The sequence below is a fragment of the Chionomys nivalis genome, chromosome 15, assembly GCF_950005125.1.
Source record: "Chionomys nivalis chromosome 15, mChiNiv1.1, whole genome shotgun sequence".
Classification (NCBI taxonomy): Eukaryota; Metazoa; Chordata; class Mammalia; order Rodentia; family Cricetidae; genus Chionomys; species Chionomys nivalis.
Genome location: NC_080100.1, coordinates 53567600 through 53581107, shown reverse-complemented (window position 1 = coordinate 53581107; position 13508 = coordinate 53567600). Strand labels below are relative to the sequence as shown.

Here is a 13508-nt window from a genome sequence, read left to right as displayed (position 1 = left end):
CCTTTAATCCCAGCACTCGGGAGGCAGAGACAGGAGGATCTCTGTGAGTTCGAGGCCAGCCTGGTCTACAAAGCCAGTTCCAGGACAGGCTCCAAAGCCACAGAGAAACCCTGTCTCGAAAACAACAACAACCAAAGATGAGGTGGACAATCAGCTGGTGACTGTCCGCAGCATGACATATGACATTTGAATATTGGTTCTGATGCAACATGGTTAATATAAACAGATTCCCTGATACCTCATAAAATGGTGAGGTTTCCCTCCTGAGTTTGCTTACATTTGGACAGGGTTTTCACCAGGAAGCACCCTGTAAATCCAGTCCGTCCTCACCAGCTGGGCTGCGGAGGAGGCAGGAGACAGAGGCCAAGTTCTCAACATCCCTCGTAATGCACAGACCACCAACGCTGAGGAAGGGTAACCACGGAAGCAGAAACACAGGGTGTCCATCCAGGTCCTGTCACCTGTGCCACTCAGACTCAGGCACGTTGGAGTCATCAGGGCTGGGACTAACCCCGATGGTCTGGCCCAGCCATCTGGAGAGGCACTGGGATCCTGGGAGTGGTTTAACATTGTTTCGTGCGGATGAGTGTTTGACCTGCATGTATGTGTGTGTGCATGCATACGTCTAGCATCCATTGGAGCCCCTGGAGCTGGAGTCACAAATGTCTGTGAGTCACCAAGGTGGGTACTGGGACCCCAAACCCTAGTCCTCTGCAGGAGCAGTAGGTACTCTTAACCACTGAGCCATCTCTCCATCCCCAAGATTCTGCCTGTAACAAACTCTGCAGTGACCACGTCTTAGCAGCAAGACTTTGCACTACTTCTGTCTTATTTTTAAAGCTGAAACCTTTGAAGTACCCACAGGACGTCATGTTATTGAGAGATGAACATAAAAACACACAACTGGCCATTGAACATTTTTGTTTTGAAGTGTATAATATTATTTCCAATCAAAAATAAATGTAAATCAGAAAGGAAAGACATTTCCCCATATTTAAGTCCAGAGATAGGATATTTATGTCTGGCTAACTGCATTTTATCATAGAATGTAATTTTGACTGCTTTTCCCAAGCCTTGGTCTCAGCTCAGGCTCAGTGAAGCTCATTGCCCACAAGATGGCGCTGTGAGGCCGCTGTGCTCTTGGGAGGTGGTGGCCTTGATTCTGTCAGCTGTCTGGAGACCAGTGGAAGCCACCAACTGAAGCTATAGCTGCAGTAGCTGCTTCCACGTGATTCCCACGCCATTCTGCTCCAAATGAATGAATCAGAGGCGTGGAAACAGAAACTCGGCAGGGGGCAAAAAGAAAAAAAAATAGAGACCATTTCAATCTGCTTCTCATTGTTCTGATAACAACTGTTGAGCTAGTCAGTATTACAGGAAGGCAGAGCACAAGTTCAGGGGAATGGGTGACGGGAGGCAACACTAGCCAAGGATACCTGGAGCACAGGCTTGAGAAGATGGATGGGAGAGTCGAGGGGCTGTAGACACAGTTTAGGAACCAGCATAGAGGCGGCAGCTAGGGAACAGGTCATATGGCTCTAGGAGGAACTGAGACACTTACAGAGATTATCAGCTGGGTCTTGTGACCCTTAGAAGAGAGGAACTGGTGAGGTGAGGCTAACCATGACTGTGACTTGGACTTGAACAGCTTGCCCCATGCTAGGTCCTAGTTGCTATTCTTCCTTCAAAAGTGGTCTTGGGGCATAATTACATGGTTATCCCATTCCAAGTGAGGAAAGTCCAGGTGCCAGAGTCTAAACCTCCTGTCTGAAGCATGCACTCAAGAAGAAGCAGATGCAGACCTGGACTCCTGTAGTCCCGGTAAAAGTCTGAATGCCATACCCGCAGCTCTTCAGAACGAGTTGGCTATGTCCCCACGGCAGTGTGACTGGCCTAAGGGACAGCAAGTTAAGATGCAAGTGCTGGTTGAATCTGGAACTGTTTGTCACTTGCACCAAGATCTTCAGACGTCATTCCAATCTAAACATGGTGGTTTGGGTTAACCACACAAAGCTGCAATCCCAGCTTCTCTGGAGCTGAGGCAGTTGGATCGCAGATTCAAGGTCAGACTCAGCTACCAAGTGAATTGAAGACCAACCTGGGCAACTTAGATCCTACTTCAAAACAGAAAGGAACCATGGGGCTGGGGTGGAGCTCAGTGGAAGAGCGTTCACCTAGGATGTTGCAAGGCCCTTGGTTCAAGTCCCAGTGCTGGAGAAAGGAGATGGAAATGAAATCCATGACTCAGTGGGTTCAAATACAAGCAAACAACAGTCACGTTCCCCACAATGGGAATCACGGTTGACTTATAGGTGTGTTACCTTTAGTTCCTCATCATGAGGACAGTGAGGGTGTCTCAGGCTTGCATCCTGAGCTGACCACACAACATCTTTCCCTGCTTACCTACTCACAAAATAGCCTGGATCTAACTCCTCTACAACATGATTTAAATCCTTCATCTTGTGTAAAACTAACCTGTGTCGAAAGCTTGAACATTCTGACAGTCACATTTGTTCCGTCCAGAGAGCAGGGTAACAATTAAGTGCATGCTCCATGTGGCTAAGGGGACTTGAGAGCACCAGGGACTCAATCAGGGAGCACAGTTCAGGGAGAAGGAGGCTTGTGAGCAATCAGCACAGTGTATTCTAACAGTGGTCACCATGCAGAGTGGAGCAGATCTGCACAAACAAATCTAAAACCCGGTACAAAGGTTCGTATGGCAGATGCTTAGAACGTGGCAGGTCCTAAACTTGGAGACTGTGGCTCAGGTTGATGGTCAAGAAATTAAAAGTATTCTTCGGCTTTCTGCCTTCCTGAATTACACAAGATAGAGAATTTAAATTGTGCTATAGAGGAGTTAGGTCTGGGCTATTTTGTAAGTAGGGAAACAGGGAAAGATGCTGTGTGGTCTGCTAGGTTGCAAGCTTGGGATGCCCTTCTATGGCCTTCATCACATCACAATGAACTGAAGGTAGCACCATGAAACCTGTCCGCTTTTCACTCTGCGTCTGCCTCTGGCCTGTGGGCTGCCTGCTGCGAATGTGACCCTCCCAGCATCACACACTCATTGAAATATTATGAGTAGCTGTTGTCCTTGCTGTTGCTTGAGACTTGACTATAGAACTGGAGCATGACATTGGCAGGTGACAGCAATGTGTCACAATGTCAAAAACGGAGGCATGCCTGATAGAACTTTACAATCGAAAGCCACTCCGCGGAGGGGTTATCCTGGCTAAGAGTTAGGACAGGAGCCTTGGAAGGCACCGGCTCACCTTGTCCCACCCTGTCACCCTCGGGCTTGCCTGCGTTCACAACTCTAGGCAGCACTGAGCCTGTATCAACTTCTCCCTTTGGAAACCCTCACTGTAAAGAGGAGGGGAGGCCAGTGTTCCCCAGTACCCAACTAGGGAGGTATGTAACCGCCTCTTCATTGGCATAATGGATGAGATGGTGACAAGGGAGGACTGCAGTGTGAGCCCATCTACACTTTTCCACACACGCATAGTACTTACTAATCACTTCCTAACTGCCTTATCAAAACTACAGGGACGATCTGTGCACAGGGAGCCGGTGATTGACTATCCCCTCAGAGCCTGCAGCCCAGGTACTAGACTAGACAGTTAACCCCCAGACTTGCTAAGCACAGCCCCTTGTTCCTGGCTGACCCACACATATTTCTGGCTGAGCACAAGTCTACTGAGAACAGGTGCTGATGAACTAAGTCTTAAACTGATGATCTGGGAAGCCAGTCTGGCAGCTATGAAGTAGGAAGTACTAGAAGGCAGAGTACAAAATACAGACATGCAGTAAAGCAAAAACTGCGGGCCGGAGGCAAATGGTTACACGGACGCCAATCCACCGAAAAGGAGGGCACCCCAGGAAAAGCATTGTTTGGATATTTTCTGATGAATGGATCTGTGTTTTAAAGACTTACAAAAAGTTAGCCCCTAGTCCTCAACAGTGGAATGAGGAATTTGGAAATAGTGTCCCATAACTCTGAAATTACGTAGTACTCAAGTTTTCTCCTTAAGCCTAAAAATAAATTAGCCTGGATAAAAACATGTATTGGGAAGAGAGGGTCAGAGAGAATTTTTCAGATGAGTGTTTTTTATTAAGGTTCTTTTAAGTGATTAATGTAAATCTATCAGAGCTTTCAAGACAATAACAAAGAAGGGAGGGGAATAGAAAAGCCTGGAAGGGATTGCTCTTAATTTCAATATTTATAATTTTTAGTTGAATAGTGCAAACTGTCATTGCAATGATAATTGAGCTTACTTGTAATGTAAGCCTTAGAAAGACACTAGGAGAGGATGTGGTCCAGTCGTGTAGAAAGGATGCGGCAAAGAGTTTCAAGTAAATGTGCATCTTTCCTTCTTCATGAAGGAGACACTTGGTTCATGGGATCAGAGGTAGGGGGGCAGGGCACAAAAAGAAGGAAAGCAGGCAGGTGAGAGGAGCCAGGGGCTGATGATTCGGGGGCTGAGCAAGCCAGGGGATGCATGGATGTGGGGTTGGCTTCTGATGTCACTAGGATGCTCTGCAGCAGATGAGAGCAATGGTCCAGGCCTGGACCATGAAACAAGGATGCATGGCATTCCAGTGCAGGTCTGGCCATCAATCCCCTGCTGAGGATGTGGCTGTACCTCACAGTCTCCAGTCACCCTTCTAAGGTTCAGGAGCGGTTCTGAGAGCAAGAAGCCACCAGTGAGGAGCAATAATCTGACTCTTATGACCCCTTATCAGGAAACAAGAATAAGAATCTATCAGAGCAGTCAGATTCAAAGTGCTAATTTTTATTGATTTCTTAGTCAATAAAATCCATTGTCAAAAAGGTGAAGGGATCTTAGCAGTTCTGTAGGAAACTAAATTTTAACAGTTTTAGTAGCTGATGTGGCCACTAAAGAGAAGAAAATGTCTTCCAAGGACACTGGCATTTTAACTGCTTAGTTTAGTTCATACCAGCAATAAATTCTGCTGTGAATGCCTCACCAATATTAAGAAAGCCCGGAGAGTATAAGGGGACTTCAAAAGACAGATGGAGAAATGGGTAAGAGACAAGGTGACTGTGGTAACTAGGATTTAAAAAACAAAAACAAGAACACAAAACAGCAACAACAACAAAAACAAAAACCCCAAAACTCGATTACCTGTTTGTCTGGACCAGGAAAAGAAAAAAAAAAAGAAAAAAGAAAGAAAGAAAAGAAGAAAGAACGAACAAACAAAAGTCAACTGCTAAAACCAAAACCAAATTCAAACAGAGCACACACCAACAAATCCCAGAGAATAACCAGGATTCACACACCAAAAGTAAACACTAACTTCTCACCTAATAGTTTCCACTTAATATTTTGAGTCTGACAAGTAACTCAGTTGTGCACAAGAACCCCGCCGGGCGGTGGTGGCACAAGCCTTTAACCCAGTACTCAGGAGGCAGAGGCAGGCAGATCTCTGAGTTCGAGGCCAGCCTGGTCTATAGAGCCAAAGCGAGTTCAAGGACAGTCAGGGCTAAAAAGAGAAACCCTTTCTTGAAACAACAACAACAACAAAACCATGCAGATTGCCTGCCCACATCACAAGTGAGAAAGCAGGCACACTCACACTGGAACACACTCCTGCTCAGTGGCCAGAGCTCTTCCTTCAGAGTCCTTTTGACCCAGGATCTTTAAGATGCAAGAGGAAACGTGATGTCCCTGGTACCCACTCAAAGGGGCAGGAGAGGTCTAAAGAATGCCATGGCAGGGTCAAATGCTGTAGGAATCAAGGTTTTCATCAGACTACGGGTCTAGAAACCTCAGCAACAAGAGAAGAGGAAAAACAAAGCTAGGGTTAGGGAGCCGAGGGTAAATTGGGCATGTTGACGGAAAAGTACCAGAAGCAAATGGATAGAAGCAAGAGCGGGCATAGACAGAAGGGGCTGTGCCCTGGGATAGGACAGAGCTGGCAGTCAGCCAAGAGCTGGCAGTAGAGGTGACAGCAGCTGCCTGTTCAGTAGCAAGTTGTTTCTTTCAAATTGCATTCTCCTACCCACAACAAAAACTGTGCTGTGCTTGTCCTGGCTCAACCTCCACTCCAGATCTAGAACAAAAGGATGCCTCTGAACTCTCCAGCTCTGATGTGACACCGAGTTCTGTGTTTTGCAGAGTGAAGCCAAGAAGCAGAAACGAAAGAGAGGCTTCTACAGCTGTCAAAATAACCCACCGTTGAGAGGAAGGCTTGCATCTTGGGTCTCTCTGATCTCAGACATCCGTAAGCAAGTTTCCTATTGGCTATCACAGCAGCACCCACTTCTCCATCTCCCGGAGTCCCTGGTGCACACTCCAACTTCTGGCTGCAAGACACGGGAGTCACTCGGGCCCTTTCCTCTGCCATCTTCTCCTGTGACCCAGTACAACAGTGGAACTGTGTAAAGGTTTGATTTTTCCGTCCACAGGGATGAGTCCTCCTCCTCGGCTTCCTACCATGGCAGTGGTGGAGACCACATGTCGGGACTGCAAGAACCCGGGTCTCAGTGCTGGGTCCAGTTTCCTGCTGGATCTCTGGTTTATGCTAGTAGCGATTTCACTTTGATAAAGAGGTAACATTTCAACGCTTCCACCATGCTAACTGCCCTAGAGATCAACTGGCCATACGTGCCTAGGAGCCCCTGGGAAGGGCGTCCCGGGTGAAATGCTGCGATTATACAAGTTATAAAGTTCAGGAGACTAGCTTCAAATATGCCCTCTGAGAATCCAGTATCTTGTATGTCAAGTGTGGGCATGACATTCTGTCTACCTGAGGTCATGGTTTAGACCAGACAGTGCTGCCCAGGGCCATCTCCACCAAGAGCTGCCATCCTTAACAGCCTCACTACCTGTCACCTGACACCATCCTCCCATGACTCACAGGAAGAGGTGGATTAGCCCAACGTTTCCAGAGGAAGAAACCCAGGACCAGGGGCAAGGAGGTTCTCTGAGCCACATAGCCAGTAAATGCCAGAGGGGGGTTTCCACTCTTTACTCCATACTCCACCCTATCTCTGGGGTACTACTCGTAATGGTAAAAGTAAAATGACATTGTTCCCACAGTGGCAGCAGTGGCAGAGGGCATGAGACCATGGCGGGCCACAAAGGCAGCCAGTCCGAGGCAGGGAGCCCAGAGTGGCCTGTGGGCCATGAGGGTCAGTGGGTCCTAGGTAGGGAGCCAGAACAGCCAGTCCCACAAGGAGCCGTAGCTGTGCCAGGTGAGAGACAGATGGATAGGAATCTCATGCAGAGTGAGGTTGGATATTTATTTAGTGGGTGATGGAAGGGAAAAGGGGAGACAAGGAGAAAGAGGCAGAGAGAGAGAAAGAGAAACAGAGACAGGGAAGGGAGAAATGCCTGTCTCAGAGGAGGAGGGGAGGGAATGGGCGGGGCTTGTCTCTTAAAGGGACAGGACAGACCATTACACCCCCCACACACCTTCAATAAGAAGGTTCTTGTTAACACAGACTGGGCATGCCTCCCACGGAGTATTACCCCAGCTGTTGGGGACTGGGCCTTCTTCTGTATCTATCTCTGTCTCTCTGTTTGTCCCTGTCTCTGTCATTCTTTCTCTCCCTATGTCTCTCTGTCTGTCTCTTTCTTCCTTCCCCTGTCTCTTTCTGTCCTTCTGTCCATCCCCTCTGTTTCTAGGATAAAGTTATGCAGAGCTGAACTAATTACTTTTCTTATTGTACTCACAGAATACCTGGCAGAAACCACGTATGGAGGGAGGGGTTGTACCTTGCTCATGGTTCAGGGATGCCTGGCTCACAGACCAGTGGCAGTGGCATTGTGGCGGCCAAGAGAGTGAGGTAATGCCTTCCATCAGGCTGACAGCCAGGAAGCAGGGAAAAACAAAGTGAAAACCTTTCTCCTGTTCACTTTTCCCTTTTCATTCATGTCAGGGCTGGAGTCCAGGGTACGGTGCTGCCCACAATCAGTGTGGCTCCTCCTTCTTAGTTAAACCTCCAGGGACATTCCCTCACAGTCACACCCAATGGTGTGCCTCAGTAACACCTTATGTGTCTATTAATCCAATTAAGTTGATCTGAATTAATTAGACTTAACCATTTAATCAAAATTAACTATCACAAAAGTCCTCTTACAATAGGAAGAGAGAATATGCTTGTGGGAATACACACACACATTGCATTAGAAACAGAATTCAAAGCAAAAACAAACCAGAGGAAACACAAGTAGACAAGTAAAGGGCTTATCCTGAATATATTAAAATGTACATTAGATTAATAAAGCCTACAGAACCTGAGCAATGCTCCAGAAGACATAGTTGACAGGGAGGGGCTCCTATGTCTTGACCACGGTGACATTTCAGGGAGTTGGTCACTATAGAGGTCAATGAGTTATATACTTTTGCTTGGTGCCACTTACACGAAATCCATCACAGTTCAATAAAAAGAAAGAAACCATATAACTGAAATACAAATTCAAACGTGTTCATTTCCAGATAAACAGGTCTTTTCAAGTTTGCCATAAAATTCACGTAAGCAGACCGAGTGGTTTAGAAAGCCAGTGTCTAGATAATTTGAATACAGTCTGTGAAAGGGACTCCCAAGAGAAGCCATATCTTGGGTGGCTTTATCGAGCAGCATTGGTGCCCTTGGCACCCTCTGCCGCCCTGCATGAGGTCTGGGCAGGTGCCACTCTTCTCAGACCTTCAGTTCCAGCCACAGTCTCATTGGAGCAGTCGGAATGTGCAGTCCACCTAGTGGCATTTGTGACCCTGTCCACCCTGGTCTGCTCTAAGGCTGTAAGACGACACAGTACGCTCCCCTCACCTTTGCTGCGGCTGCAGGTGCTCAGGGGAGTGAACAGTGTTGTGAGAAGCAAGTGGATCCTGGTGTTGGATCCTTCTGGGTGGAGCAGGACAGTGATGAACTTGCCTGGGGGATTTCGAAGACCACTCTGCTGGGCACCTCAGAGCAGCTTACCTAACCCAGGTAATACCTAGCCTCCTGTGCATCATTTTCAAGTCCCCTCGGTCTTGAGCTTCCAATATTCCACTTCATCCAGACTCTCTCAGTGGGACTAAATAACTCCTGCTTGGACAGGGGCAGAGCAGACAGGATTCCCTGAAGGTCTACTTGCTCATCATGTAGAGAGGGCCCCTTGTGTGTGCATACACAGCTCCTCACTGGACCCCAGAAAACACCTTCTACCTCTCTCCATCCATGGTAGCCGGTGACTTCCTAAAACTGTGTCTTCCAAATCTGTTGATGAACGGTGGGCTGCGTTCTGCCACCTGGCTAGCTTTACACCTTAAATAATTACACGGAAACTGTTTTCTTTTAAACACTGCTTGGCCCATTAGTTCCAGCCTCTTATTGGCTAGCTCTTACATATTGATCTAACCCATTTCTAATATTCTGTGTAGCACCACGAGCTGGCTTACCAGGAAAGATCTTAACCTGCGTCTGTCTGGAGTGGGAGAATCATGGTGACTGCCTGACTCGGCGTCTTTCTCCCAGCATTCTGTTTTGTTTACTCCGCCTACCTAATTTTCTGTCCTATTAAAGGGCCAAGGCAGTTTCTTTATTTAACCAATAAAATCAACACAAAACAGAAGACTCTCTCCCATCACATATCTGCTGAGGAATAGCTCTGTTCCTTTCCCTGTGGCAGGGAACTAATACTGCCACTATCTTGTCCTAGCTGGACATTGCACTGGTGACTGAACACAACCGTGGCTGGGTTGCTTTCAAGAGCTCTTTTTTGTTTGATTGTTTTTGTTTTTTGTTTTTCTGAGACAGGGTTTCTCTGTAGCTTTGGTGTCTGCCCTCAAACTAGCTCTTGTAGACCAGGCTGGCCTCGAACTCACAGAGATCCGCCTGCCTCTGCCTCCCAAGTGCTGGGATTAAAGGCGTGCACCACCAATGCCCAGCTTCAAATGCTACTTTCATCCTCCTTGATGGCCTGGTACCTCCCCTTAAGGTGTGAGGTCTTTGTTTCCTTTGCTCCACCTCCCGAGGCTTTGGCTGAGTGTCTAAGGCTATCAGAGGAACCAGAGGGGAGATCCTGTTGTGCAGGAATGACACTATGCACAATGGCTGAGAGAGGCCACCTGTTCCTATGACTGGAAACGTCTTGAAGTCAGAGACCACGTGGATCTTAGTGGCTCTCACACCCAGCACAGCGCACAGCCTTTGTTAGTAGATAGATAAGAGAGAAAACAGAAAAAAAAAGTACTGATGCCGCTCAATGTATAAATTCTTTGGGAGAAGGAAGTGGTTTTATGTGACTAGGTCATTTTTCTGATCTCATGCTTTTAGAGGCTCTCCCTGAGCCCATGGAGAGGAATATCCGAATGGTTCCTCCACTGGCCATTCAGACATTCCCCTGAGTTGGAGGAAGAAAACTATAACTCAAAGTCACAGTCACACCTCCTTTTCAACATCATCCCATGTCTGTGGCATTTTTCAAGTAGACAGAGTCTCTTCAGAATAACCAATCAGTAGACAACTCAGAAACAAACAAACACAGAATTGCCCTGAAATGTATCAAGTCTGTGACAGTCTCACAAGTGAGACACAGGTCTTGGTTGACTTGCCAGCCTGGAAGTTCCTCAGAAGGTCACAGTGAAGTTATGCCAAAAACAGCATAACCCTGATACCTTCAGAGACCTGGGAATTGTGCAAATAATACACAAGGCTTTGCAGCAGGAGGTGCGTGTGTGTGTGCATGTGTGTGTGCACGCCTGTGTGCGCGTGTGTGTGTGTGTGTGCATGCTTAATGAAAATGCTTCCTCTCACAGCAATGTCAACACACACATTGAAGTGTAGAGCCCAGCTTGTGGGCCCATTGGCAGACACAGCCTGTGTTTGGCTTCCTTTGGAAACTAAAGGACAGAAAATGACTTTGTGGAGAAAGTGAACAGTGGAAGATGTCTGCCGTGTGTCCAGCACCACAGAACTAGTAGAATGAAGGCAGAAGCCCAACGGCATGGGGTAAGTATGTCTGCAAAATGTGCTTCATGGCTAGCTGCAGAGAGACGAAAAGAGCAAGCCTCTCTCCCATCTTTACCAGGAGAAGTTGAATCACAAACATCCATGCTGTACTTCACGCTTATTGCAGAATTGTGTCACATACGTGGTCAGAGCACTCAGAGCCTGGTCTGTCTATCCAGCACTCATTATAGACTACTAGCAAGCTTGGGGGCCAGGAAAGTCTGACATGAAGCCCATAAAAAACTGCACATACTCAGAACTAACAAGGTAAAGAGGGGGCTGGCTTTATTTTGCAAAGGGGAAATAAATTCTACAAACCTTTTGAACTGAAAACTGTGAGATTTCTTTCAACTTAAAAACAGAGTACTAGGAACCAAAACAATAAAAAGACACAAGATAAGACTTTGTGAATTTTGCAAATTTTGTGAATTGGTCCAAGAAAGCCCACCCCCCCCCCCGACCAGATAAAAATTATGTTTGGCCTTTATGGGGGCACTGTGATGTTTGCCTCTAGGGGTTCTGGGTGCTACTGAAGATGGAGGCCTCTGAGGCACAGCTTCACTTTCAGAGGGGACCCTGAGAAATGTAACCCCAGGATGTTCTAGTGCAGTTGTGACCGTTGCTATAGTGTGGGAGGGGGTGCTGCCTTGAAGATGGGGGAGCTCCTGTTTACCAACGTGGCTCGGATTATCCGTAGATGTGAAACAGGAATGTTGGAAATACATATGCTTTTTCCTTACATCTTCGCTTCTAACTCCCAGGGCTTCTAACCACAGTGTGTCAGGGGGTAGTTTATGTGTGTAATGACTGAAAAAGTTCACTTAAACACAAAATCCTTGAAAGCAGTCGCTGGAACTTCTGGGTTACCTGTGCATGCTTGGAGACCCAGTGGCGGAGGACATTGAGGACTCGGTTGGTGGCCGTTCTCCGTATGATAAACTCCTTGTCACACGTTCTCTCCGTGTTGTTAAATCCTTTGGAGGAGAGAAAACAGGCACTGCAGTTAGGACCAGTCCCCAGGGATTAGAAAGGTCACTTATTTTAGGACTCCTGTTAATGAAACTGGCACAGGCTGCATCTTGGCAGAGAAGAACGCAGCTTCTTATTATCCTCTCCCAGTCAGCCCAGTGCAGGTACAGGTGCAATTACACGAACAATGCACACCGGGGAAAGCTAGGTCCACCGATGACACGGCCATTTAGGCCTCTCATGATCTACAGTCCAAAGCCAAGCAGGACTTGAACAAAAGGAGTGGAGCCAGGGTGGATTTATTTATACCTTTGCCACAAAGCGATTGTGTAACCAGTAGCATTTGAAGATGGATCTGGGCTTTTCAGTAAGACCCTCTATTGTCCATCTGCAGAGAGTACAACCAGTGCTTGGAAAGAAGTACTCCAAAGTTGCTAAAAGTATGGAATCTGCCTGTTTTCAGCTCAGTAGCCTTATAAGTACCGGAAAGATTTGTTGATAAGTTCTAACCACTACACGATATAAACATACCAACATATCTATTTTAGACTCCGTAAGTAGATAATATTTATGTAATTGTTGCTGGTCAATTGAAAATAAAATAATTCAAAACAAAAAGTCTGCCTAGATGGAAGCTTTTGCCCTTGAGTTCTGGTAAATTTTATTAATCTCTGATATCCATTATGTGCCTGTCTTATGGAGCTGGTGTGCAATTACACTTGCTAACTCTGAAATGTTTGTAAAATACCACGGTAACCTTGGGGAAGGACTGGAGGGGAGATGGGAGGGTTTACTAAGGGGTTGTGGGGAGGAATATGCTCAACATACTGTATTTACTTGTATGAAAAAGTCCTGTAATTCAGTACCATGAACAATACACAATAAAAATAAAAAGTAAACACAAAATGCTCTTTTCTCAACTCATTACTTTCCTGCATGAAAGTTATATACAGTGTTTTTTCTTTTCTTTTCTTTCTTTCTTTATTTAATATTTTTAAACTTCATATGACCTGCTAATGGGGATTGAAATCAGATTAATGCATTGTGACCAGCATTAAAGAAATGAAGTAGATGAGGGTCATCTGCATGTTACCCATAGGGATGGTGTGTATTCTTTAGAGAACTTGTACATATGTATATATGTGTGTTTGTGTATATGTATGTGTGAGTATATATGTGTATGAGTATATGTGCGACTGGGAGGATGCCCACTTGCTGTGGACATCACTGGTGCACACAGCTATGTCCAGTTAATGCACTGTTAGCAGTCCTTTGTTGACCAAGAACTGAAAACTCCACTCGAAGCAGGTAGCAGGAGAAAGGGAATTACTATTTTGTATACATGAAATAGTTCTCAGCTCTGGTCCCTTCTATCTTACTCAAGGCATATAATGACATTGCTGTCTGCTTCTTTTCAATTCTAAATATTCTCTCATTTTTAGGTAGCAAAATGAGGAAGGCCCTGCTAGCCTTGCAAGTACAGCTCCCACTATGCAGAGGGTATGTGCTTTCCATAGCATCTGCTGAAGAGAGGTGATGCTTATGTATTAGAAACCCTCCAACATAGCCTTATATT

General features: G+C 46.3%; 1 protein-coding gene across 6 annotated transcripts in view; it reads right to left on the bottom strand.

Moving 5' to 3' along the window:
- Positions 1 to 13508, bottom strand: part of Rasgrf2 (Ras protein specific guanine nucleotide releasing factor 2) — a 222831-nt gene that overhangs the window by 26189 nt on the left and 183134 nt on the right. For all 6 annotated transcript variants that reach the window (XM_057789497.1, XM_057789499.1, XM_057789498.1 and 3 more), the window contains exon 18: positions 11831 to 11937. In XM_057789497.1, the coding sequence (XP_057645480.1) occupies positions 11831 to 11937 (107 nt within the window). The remainder of the gene's footprint in view (positions 1 to 11830; positions 11938 to 13508) is intronic.